Raw genomic sequence first — 20,567 nt, 5'->3', positions numbered from 1 at the left:
GCCTTCTGAAAATCCAAATACACCACATCCACTGGTTCCCCTTATCTATTCTACTAGTTACAACCTCAAAAAACTAGCATTCGTCAAACACGATTTCCCTTTCATAAATCCATGTTGACTCTGCCCAATCCTATTATTATTTTCTAAGTGCCCTGTTACCACGTCCTTAATAATAGATTCTAGCATTTTCCCTACTATTGATGTCAGGCTAACTGGTCTGTAGTTCCCCGTTTTCACTCTCCCTCCTTTCTTAAATAGTGGGGTTACATTTGCCACCTTCTGCTCTGTGCAGACCGCCTTTTTCTCCTCCTTCGTGCCTGGTCAAGTACTTGCTAAAATGGAACAAAGTTGCTCCAGTGCCATTAAGGTTGACTGATTTGGTGAGTCTTCTGCCCTATGTTGGTAAATTATATTGGCAGGTCCTAATGACGGTCCATTTGAATTTCACAGGCAGAAAGGCAAAGTAAAATGGGCTACCCCTTGAGCTGCCACCGGCCACAGAGTGACCCAGGACCTCGGCTCCTGAAGGGCAGAAAGCAGCAGAGAGGGTCACGCCTCAGCGCCACGTGCAACTTTGCCGACACCTTGGTGGCCTGCAGCCGGGTCAACATCAACACGGCCACCGAGGAGGAGCTGATGACGCTGCAGGGGATCAACCGGACTCTGGCGCACAACATGGTGCTTTATCGCCACAAGATCGGTAGGTTCCGCAAAATCGAGGACGTGGCTCTGGTGACGGGAGTGGGGGCCGCGAAGCTGCAACAGATCAGGCCAGAGATCTGCGTGAGCAACAGGGTGTCCTCCCAGTCCATGCAAAACCTGTCGAGTTTTGACCTGCTGTCTTCCACTAAATTGAACATAAACAGCGCCTCCGCAAAACAGCTCATGGCCTTACTGGGAATTACAGAGGATCTCGCCCATCGTATAGTTCGTCACCGTACCGTGCACGGGCCTTTCAAGCACATCGATGATTTACTTCAGGTGACTGGGATGGACCTGTTCTTGTTGAGTCCCATCAGATCCAAACTCACCGCCACCCTCCCGAGACCTGTCTCCTCCTATTCGTGCGTTCGGTTAGGGGACCGGCCCAAACCAATCTTCTCCTTCTACAGCCTACAGAACCTAAGCCTGAAGCCCGGGGTCCGGGATGGGACCTCTTCAGTTCGGCCTCCAGCTGAGGCTTTCACCGGGATTTTTGATGGAAGGCAGGTTGTCCGTATTGGCAGTTGGAATCTTCAGAGCCTCACCTTGGACAAGGTCAATAATCCAGGAGTGAGGGAAGTCATCTGTTTGACGCTGCTTGAAAACGGGTTTGTAATAATACCACTCATTCATAGAAATACATTGAATTTACGGCACAGGAACAGGCCATTCAGCCTAACTGGTCTATGCCAGTGTTTATACTCCACATGAGCCTCCTCCCACCACTCTTCATCTAACGCTATTAATATAACCTTCTATTCCTTTCCCCCTCATGTGCTTATCTAGGTTCCCCTTAAATGTGTCAATTCCCTAAGAACAGACATCTGGAATTTCCATGAGGCTTCTCCTGATCTGTTTGAGGGTATGGTAGTGTAGTTGCTTATGTTACTGGACAAGTAATCCAAAGAATGTGAGTTCAAATATCATCATGGGCAGTTTGAAAATTTGAATTCAGTTTAAGAAAGAATCTGGAAATAACAAGCTGGTATTCTTAAAAGTGACCGTAAAACTGATTCACTAAAGTCCTTTAGGGAAAGAAACCTGCCCTCCTAACCTGGTCTGGCTTCAGTCCCACATCAACATGGCTGACTCTTAACTGCTCTCTGAAGTGGCCTGGCAAGCCACTCGGATGAGATGGGCAATAAATGCCGACCTTGCCAATGATGCCCACACCCCAAATAAATAATTTTATAAAAATCTACCACCAAAACTTTGGTGGAAACCCTGGAGAAACAATATAAACGTCCATGTACGGTGGGAGATCAGGAGAATGCCATGGAAACTACCCCAGAGTTTTCAGATTTATGCTCAGTGATTAGGGCAAGGGAGCTGTTGGAGGCAAGTCATTTATTAATGCGCCCACTCTGCTCAAAAAACACCGTTTTCACTGCTTCCGAAACCTTTATTGCAAATTTACGGTATTGGGGCAGGAAATAGGACCACAGCTGATAAGAACATAAGAAATAGGAGCAGGAGTAGGCCATACAGCCTCTCAAGCCTGCTCTACCATTCAATAAGATCATGGCTGATCTTTGACCTCAACTCCACTTTCCCGCCTGATCCCCATATCCCTTGATTCCCCATGAGTCCTAAAATCTATCTATCTCAGCCTTGAATATACTTAACGACTGAACATCCACAACCCTCTGGGGTAGAGAATCCAAAGAGAAGAAATCTGCAGGATTTTCATTGGGTTCTGTGCCAAGTCACATGCCCTGACAATAATGGGTGTGAGAATACACACCGGGTTAATTTCTCTGGTAGCGTACTGGCAAAATGCTTTTGTACACCGTTTAACACAATCGCTAATCAGTTTGAAATAAACTTGCTAGAGGCTAAGTTTAAAATAATGCACAAAGAAATTTTACATGAGCTGGTTAATCAAACATGTTACTAAGAGCTTTAAGGGTTTTAACAGGATTGGAGGAGGAGGGAAATAACGTCCAGAACTGTCCCCTAACTCTTACAGATCACCACATTAGGTAAGGTATTATTATTGTCAGAGTACACAGCACATGAAGCTGAAAACCCGTTGGGATTCCCTCGATCTCCAGTCGGAACTTCAGTGGGCGATCTGTGGAACCCCAACATTTCCTCCCCACTCCTTCCCCAGAGAAACAGTGTGAATGGCTGAAAATGGCCACTTCTCTGGGGATGCCGCTGGTCATTGAGTTATGGAGACAGGTAGGGAATTTACACCTATTCCAATTAGCAAAAGGGTCATAGGGAATACAGTTCGCGTTTTCCCTATAGAACTTCAACATCTCCATCCTGGTCTGCACTTGGTCCCACTCATCCAGCACGCCCTGTCCTCACCAACCCAGAATTCAAAATCGTTGAGCTCATTTACAAATCCCTCCACGGCCTCTTCTCACCCTACCTCTGCAAGTTCCTCCAGCCCTGTGTCCCAACCTGTGTCCTACTGTCCAGTCTCTGAGCTCTTGTGGATCCCACTCTCCCAATGTTGCTCAATTGGTCATCTGGCCCCACCCTCTAGAATTTCCTCCCTAAATGTCTTTGTCTCACTGGGGGTGAAATCAATGGAAAGGAAAACCAGGCGGGGTGTATAACGGGCGACTGATCCAGTACCGCCCATTTTGCACCACTGCAGAATTTGAATTTCACCCACATTATTTTCATCCCAGCCTTTAAAACCGCCTCAAAACCTACCATTTTGATGTGGCTTCGGCCAAATCTCCTGAATCACTCTCCACTCGGTCAATCTCATTCCTCTGTGAATCACCTTGGGGCATTTTATTACATTAAAGGCCCAATACAAATGCAAGTTGTTGTTGAATTTAGAGTCATTTTGGAGAGAAAAAAACAGGATGTGAGAACAGTAGGACTTGATTATAACACACCCTAAACTTAGCACAAGGAATGACTTTTCCACACTAAGAGTAGCTGGCTTATAGAAAGAAGACAGTGACGAAATATTTGCATTTACACAACACCTTATCACATCATCATAACATCTAAAGCAAACTCACTTGTTGAAGTGCAGTGACTGTTACATCCTTTTTTTTCATTCATTCTTGGGATGTAGGCATTGTTGGCAAGGCCAGCATTTATTGCCCATCCCTAATTGCCCTTGAGAAGGTGGTGGTGAGCCGCCTTCTTGAACCGCTTTAGCCCATGTGGTGAAGTTGATCCCACAGTGCTGTTAGGGAGGGAGTTCCAGGATTTTGACCCAGCGATGATGAAGGATCGGCGATATATTTCCAAGTCAGGATGGTGTGTGACTTGGAGGGGAACTTGAAGGTGATGGTGTTCCCATGCACCTGCTGCCCTTGTCCTTCTAGGTGGTAGAGCTTGCGGGTTTTGGAGATGTTGCCGAAGAAGCTTTGGCGAGTTGCTACAGTGCATCTTGTAGATGGTACACACTGCAGCACGGTGCGCCGGTGGTGGAGGGAGTGGATGTTTTAGATCAATCCAATGCTAAACAATCTCAATTCTCCCATTACAGAAAGGCGAGTTAATAACATTAGTGAACACAACACATTTGGTTTTCATCCTAACACCTGTATGACTGAAAGCAATTCTGCTTTTATGACCAAGCTGTGTTACCTGGGTAACTGCAGGCTCCAAACAGTCCTTGTTAGACCAGATTGTTGGTTAATATTTATCCACTGGACGTTTCGATAAACAGGTGTGTTGCTGCAAGTTGTTTCCAATCGTCGAGGTATGTGTCTATTTACTCAGCGGGGCAGGGGGAGCTCACCAAAGGCTCAATTTTCCTGCTGTCACTAATTTTAGTGAAAACCTATATGTGTTTTTGTAAACTATCGACATATATCGCCGTTCTTTCACCATAGCTGTGTCAAAATCCTGGAACTCCCTCCTTAACAGCACTGTGGGAGTACCTTCACCACACAGACTGTAGCAGTTCAAGAAGCCTCACCACCACCTTCTCAAGGGCAACTAGGGATGGGCAATAAATGCCAGCCTTGCCAACGATGCCCACAGCCCAAGAATGAATACATATATTAAGAAAAAAAAGTACAGGGGCAGGTTGCAAATGGGCAGGGATGGGTAGAAATAAATATTCTTCAGTTTCCTTCTAACTCAAGCTACTGGTGCCTGAATTGGGATCCAGGTCAATAGTGCCTGAAGCCTACTCGGGTGCACACAACCCTGACGGGCAGAGCCAAACAGGCTCTCACTGCTGCCCCTCTACACTCTTTACCAGCTTGCTCTGGTGGGAAAGATATGTGGCGGGGCGGGGGCGGGGGAGGGTGGAAATCACATTAAAAGTACAAAACCAATTAAAGCGGATCATGTGGTTTGCTAAATCAGGGTCGTGAAAACTTATTAAGTATGAAATAAACCTGGCACTGCCCCTCCCCAACCCTCTGACACTGCAGCCTCGGTGACGTATGTATATAATTCTATATATTATGAAGCATTGATTTTAATTTTAGCTGGTGTTGGAAACACTTTCCATTGGGACACCCAGGGGCCGATGTTCCTCCTGGGGCCCCTATGGTGGTGCAACAAGGCTCTAATATACTTATCGGCCCATGTGCAGTCTAACATGGCCTCATGGCTTCTGCCCTGACCTCGGCCAGTTTTCCAAGAATTAATACATATATTCCAAGGTCATCAGCATTATTTTGGCAGGTGCCTGGTGGTTTGCTCCCCCTCGGGTGGATGGGGGTGAGGAATGGTTACAGTGCCTGCTTGCAAGTGTAGTGTGGCCAGTGGCCTCAGCGGAACAAAAAAAAAAGTTTTTAAATCTCTGCCTTGCTTACTGCAATCAATTGCTCTGTGATCGATTGCTCTAGGAGTGTCAGCCCTTTAATGTTTAAATCCCCACCCCTGCCAACTATAGTCCTTTAAATTTTGTGGCTGAACCTCTACTCAAGCTTTCCACCAGAATTTCACTGTAACTCCAGCAGTCCCGCAGAACACCTGGTTACACCGGGCCCCACCGACTCGGAGTCCCCTGTTGGCCTTGTAAGGGGCAGAACATCCGCCCTCCTCTTACAGGACCAATGATCTTGAGAAGGGGGACCCAGGGCGTTGACTCCATACGCCAGGAGTTTCCGCTTCCCCAGCTTATTCGGGACCCACTGTATTACTCAAGAGCATTACGTTGAGAGAAATGAGGTGCACTGACTTCCAGATGGGTGAAAGTGGGCCCTAATATATAACCAGAGGTAGCAGCAAGTACACTGACTTCCTGGAATCCACCCTGTCCAGGTATATTTTGTCCAAAATCCCCCTTGTCCCCATTAAAGATTCAGTCTCCTTGAGGCTGTTTCTGTATTTTCCTGAGCCAGTCTGCTGTGTGGCCAACAATCAGGCGGAGGCCATCGCACACAAAGGTGCCCTTTTTAATTGCGTGCAGTTTTTGTATTAGAGCAGGATCACATGTCTGTGATATTTTATGTCCCTTCCCTGTGGCCTCAGCTGAGATGATGTAGCAGACCCTTTGTGCTGAGGTGAGGTACTGCTCAAGTGCTGCACAGTTATCTCTCACAGTTTTTTTTAATAGGTTTGGAATTTATCCTTGATCTCCTGTCTATATTTCTGCTCTGAAACCATGCCATGCATTATGGGATATCGCTATATCCCCCATCAACTAAACTGAAATCATTTAAGACAAACAGATTGAGTATGGACCCTGTGTCCCTCCAACTCTGGCCTTCTGCGCATCCCCAATTTTCATTGCCCCACCATTGACGGCCGTATCTTCTTCTGTTCTGGCCCTAAGCTCTGGAATTCTCTCCCTAAACTTCTCCGCCTCTCTCTCCTCCTTTAAGACGCTCCTTAAATCCTACCTGTTTGACCAAGCTTTTGGTCACCTGTCCTAATATCTCCTTATGTGAATCTGTGTCAATTTTTGTTTGCTAACGCTCCTGTGAAGCACCTTGGGACATTTTACTATGTTAAAGGCGCTATAGAAATGCAATTTGTTGTTGTTGCTGTGGGTGGAACAGTGTGACGTCATTCACCTCCGTGACTGGGGTTTGAATCCCGTCCTGAACCATCGGTGAAAATCTCTTCTACCTGCTGATGGTACATGAGTTCGGATGGGCACCAACCACACTTAATACAGTACAAACTGGAACAGCTGTGGCAATCTCACTTGAGGAGGGCATTCTGTGGGCAAAGGAACTAACAGTCTGGTTAAGGCATTCCCTTAGGTCAGCATAAAGGTAGTTTCACCATGTGTCTGTGCCTGACCTTGACCAGACTGGCTAGGATAAGCTACACTCTGCATCCCGCCTGTGCTGTGCCTGATACTTCATGCAAAATATTTTAAAACATTGGCCTCAGTTTCCTATTTAGGCTGATAACACAAGAGTGTTGCATCATCACAACACATGGCAGATGCAATGAGCTGTATAAAAGGTATGGTTCAATCTGAATTAATTTTGCTTATGCCAGCTGCACTGCCCTAGTAAACAGACACTGGGAAATGATGGAGACCCAGATTCCAGAAGTGAAAAATGACTGAGATATTTGATAATGATTGATGTGTGCAAATGAGAATAGCTCTTAACTCCTTCCTGGTACTTCTATTTAGATGTCATTCCCTCCCTCCTCTGCCTATCAATATTCCAAGGGAATTGTTCCCCTTACCTGTCCCTATTCCTAAGTGTAGCAAGTCATGCAAGATACAGTCCCACAGGCAGTAATCTAATGGCTTGGTCTGGTTGTTCTTTGTATGAGCCTGTACAGTGAGCGTTGCTGTGCTATTCAGCTGTGTGGGCCATCACAGCCTGGCCCAATCCTGTCCACACCCGGATCCACACACAATCGCTCCCCTCCCCCAACCCACAGAAGCCAAAACCAAGGGGACTAGCCACCATCTTGAAACACTCCTTGCCAGGGATTAAGTGCATTGAACTGTAGTACATCCAAAATAGTGCTTCCTACAGCACTGAGATAGAGAATTACATAGAAACATAGAAACATAGAAGATAGGAGCAGGAGTAGGCCATTCGGCCCCTCGAGCCTGCTCCGCCATTCGATGAGATCATGGCTGATCATCCAAACTCAGTACCCCGTACCTGCCTTCTCCTCATATCCCTTGATACCTTTAGCTCTAAGAAATATATCTAACTCTTTCTTGAATATATTTAAAGACTTGGCCTCAACTGCCTTCTGTGGTAGAGAATTCCACAGGTTCACCACTCTCTGGGTGAAGAAATTCTTCCTCATCTCTGTCCTAAATGGCTTACCCCTTGTCCTTAGACTATGACCCCTGGTTCTGGACTCTCCGACCATCGGGAACATTCTACCTGCATCTAGTTTGTCCAGACCTGTCAGAATTTTATAAGTTTTGATGAGATCCCCTCTCATTCTTCTAAACTCCAGCGAGTATAAGCCCAATCGACCCAATCTCTCCTCATACGTCATTCCTGCCATCCCAGGGATCAGCCTTGTGAATCTTTGCTGAACTCCTTCCATGGCAAGAACATCCTTCCTCAGATAAGGCGACCAAAACTGCACACAATACTCAAGGTGTGGTCTCACCAAGGCCCTGTACAACTGCAGCAGGACATCCTTGCTCCTGTACTCAAACCCTTTCGCTATGAAGGCCAACATACTATTTGCCTTCTTCACCGCCTGCTGCGCCTGCATGCTTACCTTCAGCGACTGGTGCACAAGGACACCCAGGTCTCGTTGCACTTCCCCTTCTCCCAATCTATTGCCATTCAGATAATAGTCTGCCTTTCTGTTTTTGACATCAAAGTGGATAACCTCGCATTTATCCACGTTATATTGCATCTGCCATGCTTCTGCCCAATCACCCAGCCTGTCCAAATCATCCTGGAGTTTCTCGGTATCCTCCTCGCAGCACACACGCCCACCCAGCTTTGTGTCGTCTGCAAACTTGGAGATAATGGCCCAGAAATTTGGGTCGGGGGCTTCCCGCGGGTGCAAGCCCCCGACCTACACTTACATAGCGCACCGACAGTTGAGCCTGGGCCTGCGTGGATTTCCGCTCTGTGGCCCGCTCCAGCTCCCGGCGCGCTGTGCTTGCGTGATCCAGCGGCGTAGTTAGTTCGATGCGTCGGCTGGGATCACGTGAGCACTGGGCAACCAATCGGAGGATCCAAAAGTCCATTCATGATTTAGACATAAGACCTGTCAAACTCATGAAAACTCCGGGCGCCCAAAACAGTACATAACCTTAAAATAAAAATTTTAAAAACATCACACTATTTAAATCAACTATAAATAACATTAAATAACCATTTTAAACAATAATTTAAATTTTTGAAAAAAATAATTTTATAAAAAATCAGAGCTAAAAATACACTTTTACTGTAAAGTATTTAAAAATAATAAACCTGTGGAAAAAATGTTCTAATTTTAATTAATTGCCCACTTACCTTTTAAACTGAAGTCCTTACGTCTGCTTTTTTAATGTGTAAAAAGTGGAGGCCTTCACGCACGGGCAAACCTGTCAAAAAAACGGAAGTTCAACGTGCACGCACTGCCTCATACGTCGCACGCGCTTCACCTCTTAACCCCTGCTTTCAGGGGACCGGAAGTGCCATTTTCCTGCGCATGCACTGTGCATGCAAGAAACCGGCACTTCCATCAGGTCCACGCGTGGGTACCCCGTGCGTACTCAGGCGTTGGGACCCGAATTACTGGGCCATTACATCTAGTTCCCTTATCTAGATCATTAATGTATATTGTGAATAGCTGGGGTCCAAGGACCGATCCCTGCGGTACCCCACTAGTCACTGCCTGCCACTCGGAAAAAGACCCGTTAATTCCTACTCTCTTTCTGTCCGCCAACCAGTTCTCTATCCAAGTCAATACCTTGCCCCCAATCCCATGTGCCTTAACTTTACATGCTAATCTCTTATGCGGGACCTTATCGAAAGCCTTTTGAAAGTCCAAATACACCACATCTACTGGTTCTCCCTTATCTATTTTTCCAGTTACATCCTCAAAAAATTCCAGTAGATTAGTCAAGCACGATTTACCTTTTGTAAATCCATGTTGACTTGACTTTGTCCGATCCTGTCACTGTTTTCCAAGTGCTCAGCTATTACATCCTCGGGCTCCATTGCAAGTTCGTGGCTACTGTACAGAAAAAGTGCCATTTCATTGCCTCCGTGCCCTACACGGCATCACAGTCGAAAAGGATGAATACAGCAGATTTACAGCAGTAGCAGAGGGGAGGAAAAGTAATTCCAGTTGTAATGTTACCCCTGGCCATGAGGCACTCGTGCTGTGGTGCTAGTGTGAAAGACCTACAACATACAGACACTGAAGCAGTAGTGCAAGAATTCACCATGAGTGGCGAGAAATTGTGATAACTCTACAGGTCGGTTTAGAGGGGAATGAAAAAGTCTAATTTTGTCCATGAAAGTGCCACTCGTGACAATGAAAGATACTTGAGTGAACCAGTGCTTCCTGCAAACTTCCCAAACCGATGGCCATGTGCCTCACTTTGAATTGGCACTCAATCTCTCTTCAGTCCCATCTTGCAGCCCATTTTTGGATTACAGTCCTGCTCCCAGTTTCCTTGGGTTGGAAATCCATCTCCAACATTTCTCCCCCTCTCTCTGAAGTCCTTACATAGTTCCTATATAGTTCCTCTATAGCAGTGGCCATTTTTGGGGGCCCAATTTGTATACCCACCTCCCCTAGTGCAATTGACGACTGCCCCAATCCCAGGATCCTTTTTCTTTTTGTTCCTCCTCCCATGTTTAATGACTTCTGCCTCTGCGTACTTCCCAACATAAGATCTAGTTTTATTACACAAACTAGTCCTGGATATGGTTTCTGGTAAACAAAAATCAAAACAAAAATAAAAGAAAATCAAAACAAATTTGATGGAGCGGTTGAGGCGAATTGCATAGATGCATTTAAGAGGAAGCTAGATAAACACATGAGGGAGAAAGGAATAGAAGGATATGCTGATGAGGTGAGATGTAGTAGGGTGGGAGGAGGCTCGTGTGGAGCATTAACACTGGCACAGACCAGTTGGGCCGAATGGCCTGTTTCTGTGCTGTACATTCTCTGTAATTCGATGTACGTTTCTTTGTCAAGGGGCTTACTTGGCTACTAGTTGAAGTGACTGATGTCAGGTTGTGTCTGTTGCAGGATCAAGTTATTGGCGATACAGGAGGTGCTGCATGAAGATGCTTTAGATAAGGTAATTCCCCAGCTGTTTGCTTTGTTTAGTTTTACACGTGAAATGTTTTCACTGTAAACACAGAGTAGGCCTCGCGTGTGGAAATACTCCAACAGCTTACTCATTTTAAAGGGGAATTTTTCTCAGGGCAAATTCCACCAAGCCTGAGATTTTTTTTTCACTGGGTGCTATTCCCCAAGGTTCTGGCCATACCGTGCAGACTAACACTAATGTGGTGGGACATTTCCCATGCAAAGCACCTCCGTATTGGTGGTGGGATGTGGCTGGAGGTCACCGGTGTATGCCCTTGCAGTCGAGTATTCCTGTTATTTTGGGGTTAGCATGTAATGGTCACTTGTTGCACTATGAACCTGCTGAGTGCTGCCAGCATTTTCTGTTTGAAGTGTGCAATGTTCAGCTACTGAATAAACTGTGACAGACATCACGCGAGACAAACGCATAATCAGCAGATAGCCAGCTCACTGACCCCTCGGTCACTGAAAGGTTTATTCACAAAGTAAATTCTTACTGGTTTCAAAACCATCAGGATCCTTATTCCGAAAAAAAACCACACATTAGGGAAGAGGTCCAACTTCTGGCCGAGATGTGCGTGAAGTCGGAGAAGGGATCACGCTGCCCGGTCAAAAGCAGCCCCAGGAGGCACGAACTGAGGCGACTGACCTGGGTGGGGTAGGGGCGGTGGTAGGGAAGCAATCCCAAGGGGGGAGAGAGGCAATTGTGGGGGGTGTGGGCAGGGGGTGAGGCAATCCCAAGGGAGGGCGGGGGAGAATGAGGGGAGAGGTAATCCAGGGGGGCACAATCCCAGGGGGAGGCAATCCCGGGGGGTGTGAGGAGAGAGACAATCCCAGGGGGTGTGGGGAGAGAGACAATCCCGGGGAGTGGGGGGAGAGAGACAATCCCAGGGGGTGTGGGGAGAGAGACAATCCCGGGGAGTGGGGGGAGAGAGACAATCCCGGGAAGAGAGACAATCCCGGGGGGTGCGGGGAGAGAGACAATCCCGGGGAGTGGGGGGCGAGGCAATCACATGAGGGTGGGAGGTGAGGCAATCCCAGGGGTGGGCTCAAACGCACCAGCAGTGGGATGGGTGTCCTTTTTGTTGTACTCCTGCTCTTCCTGGGCCCACAAAACTAAAAGATAAAAAATTCTTGGAGCCTTTTCTTCAGCAGTCTGTTAACGTGAGGAGCTTGAGGTATCTACAAGTTTGTGGGTGATGCGCTATCAATTACTCATAAAAGACTGAGAGTTAGAAGAGTAACTAAAGGCTTTTATTAACAACAGAATGGAGGTCTGCCTCGCGTGGTCGACCGGTCCATGATACTAAGGGCTGGGGAGCAGTCACCTTTATACTAGGACCTGTGGGAGGAGTCAGCCGAGGCATGTCCAGGCATGTACACAGTGGAATACAAACAGGACAAACAGGAATACAAACAGTGGTTTACCACATTCACCCCTTGTTTAAAATTGAGTCCGGCGGGGTGAAGTGTATTAAAAGTTAGTGTATTGGAGTCTCTCCGGAGGTCTTGTCTGCCGCTGTGATCTGCGTGGCGACGGCAGGGGTAGTGAAGTTTCCGGCGTCGAGTCCAGCGTAGGCTGTGGCACAGGCGTGTCGTCCTCGTAGATGTCGAGCGGGTCGCGGGGCCCAGGCCTGTCGTCTGCTGGGGCTGGATATCGGATCGTGGGGGGGGGTGGTAGTGGGTAGTGGGTTACTGCGGCCCCCGAGGGTGCAAGGTCTCTTATGGAGACTGTGTCCTCCCGCCCGTCCGGGTATGCGATGTAAGCATACTGGGGGTTGGCGTGGAGGAGGTCGACCCTCTCGACCAGGGGGTCCGTTTTATGGGTCCTCACGTGTCTTCTCAGTAGGACCGGCCCTGGGGACGTCAGCCATGGCGGTAGCGATGTCCCCGATGTGGACTTCCTTGGGAAGACAAACATTTTCTCATGAGGGGTGGCGTTAGTGGCAGTGCAGAGCAGTGACCGAATAGAGTGGAGCGCAGCGGGGAGCACATCCTGCCAGCAGGAGGTTGGAAGGCCCCTAGACTTTAAGGCTAGCAGGACGGCCTTCCAAACTGTCGCATTTTCTCTTTCCACCTGTCCGTTCCCCCGGGGGTTGTAACTGGTGGTCCTGCTTGTGGCAATACCCCTAGTTAGCAGGTACTGACGGAGTTCGTCGCTCATAAACGATGAGCCCCGGTCGCTATGGATATAGCTGGGGAAGCCGAACAGGGTGAAGAGGTTGTTCAGACATTTAATGACCGTGGCACTGGTCATGTCCGGGCAGGGGAAGGCGAACGGGAAACGGGAGTACTCATCAATAATATTGAGGAAGTACACATTGCGGTCGGAGGAGGGGAGAGGCCCTTTAAAATCAACGCTCAGGCGCTCGAAGGGGCGAGTGGCTTTTATCAGGTGGGCCCTGTCTGGTCTATAAAAGTGCGGTTTGCACTCAGCGCAGACTTGGCAGTTCCTGGTCATGGTCCTGACCTCCTCAATAGAGTAAGGCAGGTTGCGGGCCTTGATGAAGTGGAAGAACCTGGTGACCCCCGGGTGGCAGAGGTCATTGTGGAGGGCCCGCAGTCTATCGATCTGCGCGCTGGCGCAGGTGCCACGCGATAGCGCATCCGGGGGTTCATTTAGCTTCCCGGGCCGGTACAAGATCTCGTAGTTGTAGGTGGAAAGTTCGATTCTCCACCTCAAGATCTTGTCATTTTTGATTTTGCCCCTCTGCTTGTTGTTAAACATAAAAGCAACTGAACGCTGGTCAGTGAGCAGGGTAAATCGTTTTCCGGCCAGGTAGTGCCTCCAATGACGCACAGCCTCCACAATCGCCTGGGCCTCCTTCTCAACAGCGGAGTGTCTGGTCTCCGGGCCTTGGAGGGTTCGTGAAAAGAAGGCCACGGGTCTCCCCGCCTGATTGAGGGTAGCGGCCAGGGCAAAGTCAGACGCGTCGCTTTCCACCTGGAAGGGGATGGATTCGTCCACTGCGTGCATGGTGGCTTTGGCAATGTCCTCCTTGATACGGTGGAAGGCTAAGCGGGCCTCTGCCGTCAAGGGAAAAGAGGTGGACTTGATCAGCGGACGGGCCTTGTCCGCATAGTAGGGGACCCACTGGGCGTAATAGGAGAAAAACCCTAGGCACCTCTTCAGGGCCTTGAGGCAGTGGGGCAGTGGAAGTTCCATAAGGGGACGCATCCGGTCGGGGTCGGGGCCGATGACTCCGTGTTCCACAACACAGCCAAGGATGGCGAGGCGGTTTGTGCGGAATATGCACTTCTCCTTGTTATATGTCAGGTTTAGGAGTTGGGCGGTGCGGAGGAATTTTTCGAGGTTTGCGTCATGGTCCTGCAAGTCACGGCCGCAGATGGTCACATTGTCCAGATATGGGAAAGTGGCCTGCAACGCATTTTGATCTACCATCCGGTCCATCTCCCTTTGGAAGACGGAGACCCCGTTGGTGACGCCAAAGGGAACCCTAAGGAAGTGATAGAGGCGGCCGTTTGTCTCAAAGGCAGTGTACTGGCGGTCCTCAGGGCGGATGGGGAGCTGGTGGTACGCTGATTTCAGGTCAATGGTCGAGAAGACGCGGTACTGCGCGATCTGGTTGACCATATCAGCTATACGGGGGAGTGGGTAGGCGTCCAGCAGGGTGTAGCGATTTATTGTCTGGCTGTAGTCGATGACCAGGCGCTGCTTCTCGCCGGTCTTAACGACCACAACCTGGGCTCGCCAGGGGCTGGTGCTGCCCTCAATAATCCCTTCTTTCAGGAGCCGCTCCACTTCGGTTTTAATGAAAACCCTGTCCCCGGCACTGTATCGCCTGCTCTTTGTGGCGATGGGCTTACAGTCGGGGGTGAGGTTAGCAAACAGTTGGGGGGGGGTGACTCTGAGTGTGGAGAGGTTGCACCTGGTGCGCGGCGGGCAGTTTGGAAGCTGCTGGCTGCGGACTGTGAGTGGGGGTAGGGGTCCACCGTACGCCATCGTAACACTTTTAAGGTGGCACTGAAAATCTAACCCCAGCAGGACGGCAGCGCAGAGGTCAGGCAGGACCAGAAGTTTAAAATGATCGTACACGGTCCCGTCTACTACGAGTGTCACCACGCAGTAGCCGCCGATGTCCGCCGACTGGGACTCGGAGGCCATAGAAATCCGCTGTTGCGCAGGCAGGACTGGGAGAGAGCAACGCCGCACCGTGTCGGGGTGGATGAAGCTCTCCGTGCTCCCAGAGTCAAAAAGGCAGATTGTATCGTGACCATTTACCTTAATGTCCATTGTGGAACTGGCCAGTTGGTGCGGTCTCGCTTGGTCCAGTGTAACGGATGCCAGCGTAGGGGTCGGTGTGTCGCTGCGGGTATCAGATGAGGCGGTGTCGGGGGCCTGCTGCGTCCCGGCTGTCGTCCAAGATGGCGGCGTCCATGATCCCCATGTGGCTGGAGGCGTCCAAAATGGCTGCTGTACCGGTGATTCGCACATGGCCGGGGAGGTCCAAGATGGCGGCCCGCATGGCCCACACGCGGCGCTGCTGGGGTTCGGGGTGGCTTTGGCCCTGCAGACGCTAGCGTAGTGTTCCTTCTTCCCGCAGCCCGAGCAGATCGCGTTTTTCGCCGGGCAGCGCGCTCTGGGGTGTTTTGCCTGGCCACAGAAGTAGCATTTCTGGCCTTGGGGCACTGCTGTCTGGCCTTGGGACACTGCTGCGGTAGTTGGGCCGTTGTTGGGGTGTGGCTGGGGTGGCACGGCGCTATGAGGCGGTCCTACCGTGTCCCAGGCTGTCATTCCCCGCGGCGTCCACGGTGCAGAGGAGTAGGCATCCATGCCCTGGTAGGCTGCATCCAACGATAGTGCGAGTTCAGAGGCCTTGTTGAGGTCGAGGTTACTCTGCTCCAACAGTCGCTGTCGGGTGTAATTGGATCTGTGGCCCGCTACAAAAGCGTCCCGGATAAGTTCCTCTGTGTACACGGCGGCCTTTACATCCTTACACCCACAGGCCCGGCCAAGCACGGACAGTGCCTGAAGATATTCCACGGTCGATTCCCCAGGTTGTTGTTTACGACTCCCCAGAAGGTGCCTGGCGTACACTTCGTTCACTGGGCGCGTGTACTGGTCCTTGAGGAGCTTGATAGCGTCCGCGTCTTGGATGACCGAGTACACTCGGTGGTTCACTTTGGAGGTCAGGACATCCAGTTTGTCCTCGTCCGATTTGATTGCTTCGGAGGCGGTCAGGAATTTTTCGAAACACTTAAGCCAGTGAGTAAACTTGGTGGATGAGTCCGCCTCCCGATGATCTAAGTCCAGGCATGCTGGTGTGAGGATCTTCTCCATTATAAAAATGTTGTTAATAAAATTGATGCGCTATCAATTACTCATAAAAGACTGAGAGTTAGAAGAGTAACTGAAGGCTTTTATTAACAACAGAATGGAGGTCTGCCTCGCGTGGTCGACCGGTCCATGATACTAAGGGCTGGGGAGCAGTCACCTTTATACTAGGACCTGTGGGAGGAGTCAGCCGAGGCATGTCCAGGCATGTACACAGTGGAATACAAACAGGACAAACAGGAATACAAACAGTGGTTTACCACAGTGGGGATTTAAACTTTATATATCTGGACACTCTTGGGACTCCAGGGTTTGCATTTAAGTGGCCCTCAAAGGCAAGAAGCTTGGACATTTCTTGCTTAAGGGGTTGGTGAGGGTTTCCAACAGAACCTCCTCTCAGCAGATAAAATAAATGAGTGGGCGACAGAGCAGAAGGAGCAGTCTTGATGACCTTTTCTATTTTAATGTGTCCTCCTGGTATGTTTTACACAAACAAACTCTCTGCAACCACCTCATCAATTTCCTTCTTTTCACATTCCTTCCATCCTAATATTTTGTTGGAATAAATTTAGTTCCTTTAACCTTTCACCTCAGTGGCCTTAGATCTGCGATCCACAATTTAACCCAAAATGGCTTCATTGTACAAGTATCTGGCTGGAATTCAGTTCATTCACCCCTGCCCCTGAATGTGCTCTCTCCTTGTGATTAACTGGATTCCAAGCATGTGTTGCACCCGTTGAAACTCAATCTGGTGCTAAATGCAGAAGTGATGTAGGAGTCTACGTACTCCTAGCAAAAAATACTGAACTCGGAGAGGTTCAACAGAAATGGTTTAATTGTTGAGGCTGCATGCTGAACACAAAATGGAGTCAGAGACTACACAAAGTACGACTGCCTTTCATCAGTGCACAGCTTTGACTGCTCCTCCCCCACTCTGGGCTTAACTATGTTGCAGATCGAGTTTCTTAAAGGTGTGATCCTTCTTAAAGGCATGACGCCTGATTTATAGTCTACGGACCGGAAAGCGGATTGTGTCCTTTCTGTGATCGGTACGCCACAGTGAAATATTTATCACGCCTTTTCAATAATTGAGCAGTGTTGACCTGTACTGCTATCTCTCGCAGGTGCACGTTGCTGCAGTTCTGTCTCCTACAGTAAATCCTGGCTACGTGGGACCCAAAGCTGCAGCACTCACCGTTTCTGTAAATATTTCAATCAGCAAGGCTTTAAAGCGAGAGAGAGAGACAGGCTTGAATCTTTCACTTCAGCATTCACTACACCTTGGGAATGCAGATCAGGAAACTCCACATTCCCGGCCCATGATTTTCCAACCGGAGTGCAGAATTTCCTGATCTGCGCTTTCAGTGGGTGCACAAAACACTAAAGTGGGAAATCCGGGCCTGTAACTTTTGGGGGGTTTTCCCACTCCATTTTGCTCCTCCACTGATGCCACTAATTCCTTGCTGGGGGATGCAGTTCCACAGGCACCAACTGCCCTCTGGCACCTTGGCCAAGTGACCGTTCATCATGAATTAGCCTATCCAGTGAGTCCCAGCAGGCTATTGCACCGTGGGGAGAACCACAACTGTGCCTGTAACTGTCCCTCACCTGACGTCGGAACAAGTCCAGCAGGAATCTTTGACCAGTGACCCGGAGCAGGGGGTGTGGGGTGGGGGAAAGACCGTCCTTATCTCAGGAAAACTGAGGGCAGTCGCAGCAACCTAAAGCTAAACTGGCTGAGATTCGCTGACTCAGCACAGACAAGCAATGAAACCCAGAGCCTTCTGTTGAATCTGTGAATCTTTAGGTAGTGTGTCCTTCAAATAATCGACAGAGACTGCAGAGGAACAATTAACAGGTGTTTACTGGATGAGGGTTGCTCTAAAACTCAACAGTACAGCTCCCTACTCAGGGTTATATACAGGTGTGGTCACTGCCGGTACTACAGTATACAGGAGCTGTAAAAAGTAGTTCTCCCCTTAAAGGCACATACACTACAATTCCTCCCCTTTTAGATTAACAGTACCATAACATTCATTTAACAATTAACACTTTTAACATGCAACATTAACTGAAAATAGTCCATTTATAAATTCAGTCTTTGGGGCGGCTTCCTGATCCTTTCTGGATAGCGGCTTTCCTGAGTGTCTTGCTCTTGGTGCGGAGGTGATTCTGGCCCCCTGTCGTCGGTTGGTTCATCAGCTTCTGATACTACTGTTTCTGGGGTAGATGCTACCTGTATGTCGGGTTCATTACCAGGTACGCGAGACATGGGGTTGACTCGTTCCTGTGACGCTAGGATCTGGTCGACATGGCGTCTCACAATGTTCTCCCCAACATTCACTGTGTGCATTAGTGGCCCCAGCCATGTGCATATCGTTCCTGGTTGCCATTTCTCTGTTCGGTAGTCGCGGGCCAAGGCTGGTTGCCCTACATTGAAGCTCCTTGTCAGCTTCTCATTGATGTGCTGGAATTGCTTATTCTCAACATTTCTTCGTACATTTGGTCTGAGCAAATCCAGACGAGATCTCAACCTTCGGTTAAAGAACATCATGGCTGGGGTCTGGTTGGTAACTGCATGTGTCACATTTCTGTAGGCTAACAGGAAATTGTCCATCTTATGCTGCAGTGGAATGTCGTCATCGCACATGGCCCTTACGGCCTTTTTAAAGGTTTGTACGAACCTCTCAGCCAATCCATTTGTGGCTGGATGATACGGGGCGGATGTGTAATGCCTTACCCCATTCCTTTTCAAAAATTTCCGAAACTCTTCGGACACAAACTGTGGTCCGTTATAAAGAGCAAATCTGCTCTGGCAAGCCGTTTCTGGCAAATATGGTCCATAGGACTGCAATTGTTTTCTCCGTGGTGGTGGAGGACATTTTGATCACCTCAGGCCATTTCGAGTGCGCATCCACTGCTATTAAGAACATTGAGTCCATGAATGGACCAGCAAAATCAATATGCACCCGTTGCCATGGAGAGGAGGGCCACTCCCATGGGTGTAGAGGGGCATGTGGTGGTGCATTTTGGACCTTCTGGCATCCTGAGCAGCTCTTTGTCAGATCCTCGATTTGCTGATCGATCCCCGGCCACCACACATAAGCCCTAGCAAGGCTTTTGATTTTCACCCCTCCCAGATGGCCTTCGTGAAGCTCATTGAGCACTCTCCCTTAACTTGGGTGGAATTACCACTCGGGATCCACACATCAAGGTCCCCTGGCATACTGACAGCTGTTCTCTTCTGGATGAGAATGCTGGCAATAGTGAGTCGCCATGTGTTGGCCATCCCTTCACCGTCAAATCATATACCCGAGACAGTGTCGGTTCATTTCGGGTCTCCTTCTCTGTATCCACGTTAGTTACTGGCAAGCGTTCAATTATAGTCGAATAAAATATTTCGACAGGGTCCACTGCTGGTGCTTCCTCCGCAGTAGGCAGTGGTAGGCGTGATAGCCCATCAGCGTTTCCATGCTGTTTCGTGCCCTTATACTCTATTTCATATTGGTTCGCCCCTAGAAAAAGGGACCATCTTTGTAGCCGTTGCACAGTCATCACCGGAACGCCCTTCTTTGGATTAAAGATGGAGACAAGTGGTTGGTGGTCAGTCAGCAAGGTGAACATCTGCCCGTGTAGATAGTGGTTGAACTTTTTCACTCCGCACACTAGGCTGAGGGCCTCCCTGTCAATCTGGGCGTAGTTACGCTCGGCTGAGGTTAGTGACCGAGACGCAAATGCTACTGGCCTCTCCAAGCCGTCCGGGAATTTGTGCGACAGCACCGCTCCAATACCATAGGGTGATGCATCACATGCCAACCGAATTGGTAGTGCTGGGTTGAAATGAGCCAACACATCTTTTGATGTGATCAATTCTTTGCACTTCTGGAAAGCTCGTTTACTTTCGTCATTCCACTTCCAAGGTACCCCCGTTTGAAGTAGGGTGTTCAGTGGGTGTAGTACGGTAGACAAATTCGGCAAGAACTTATGGTAGTAGTTCACCAGCCCGAGGAACGACCTCAGTTGTGACACATTTTCCGGTGCTGGAGCCTTGACTACTGCCTCAATCATTTCAGGGGACTCATGTAACCCCTCTTCATCAATAACGTGGCCACAATATGAGATCTGCTTCTGGAAAAACTCGCATTTGTGGCGATTAGCTCGGAGCCCATATTCCTTCAATCTAGTGAGCACCTGCTTCAGGTAGGCGAGGTGATCACTGTCATTTTCGCCCGTGACCAGGATGTCGTCCAAATAACACTGGGTCCCTGGAATCCCTTGCAGGACTTGATCCATTGCCCTTTGCCAAATAGCCGGAGCTGATGCTACCCCGAACACCAGCCGGTTGTATTGGTAGAGACCTTTGTGAGTGTTGATCGTGAGGTACTGTTTCGAGGCTTCTTCTACCTCCATTTGCAGGTACGCCTGG

At 49.1% G+C, this 20,567-nt stretch overlaps 1 protein-coding gene across 1 annotated transcript in view; it reads left to right on the top strand.

The window, feature by feature from the left end:
• The first annotated feature begins 303 nt into the window (after positions 1–303).
• LOC147116246 (endonuclease/exonuclease/phosphatase family domain-containing protein 1-like) overlaps positions 304–20,567 on the top strand; it is a 48,915-nt gene continuing 28,651 nt past the window's right edge. Inside the window, exons 1-2 of the mRNA XM_085991031.1 lie at positions 304–1,310; positions 10,783–10,834. Of these exons, the coding sequence (XP_085847157.1) occupies positions 469–1,310; positions 10,783–10,834 (894 nt within the window). The 5' untranslated portion in view covers positions 304–468. The remainder of the gene's footprint in view (positions 1,311–10,782; positions 10,835–20,567) is intronic.

The sequence above is a fragment of the Somniosus microcephalus genome, chromosome 6, assembly GCF_052327205.1.
Source record: "Somniosus microcephalus isolate GS21.2 chromosome 6, FLI_Smic_1.0, whole genome shotgun sequence".
In the NCBI taxonomy this organism is placed as follows: Eukaryota; Metazoa; Chordata; class Chondrichthyes; order Squaliformes; family Somniosidae; genus Somniosus; species Somniosus microcephalus.
Note: the sequence above shows the minus strand (reverse complement) of the source record. Positions and strands in the feature narration are given on the sequence as shown.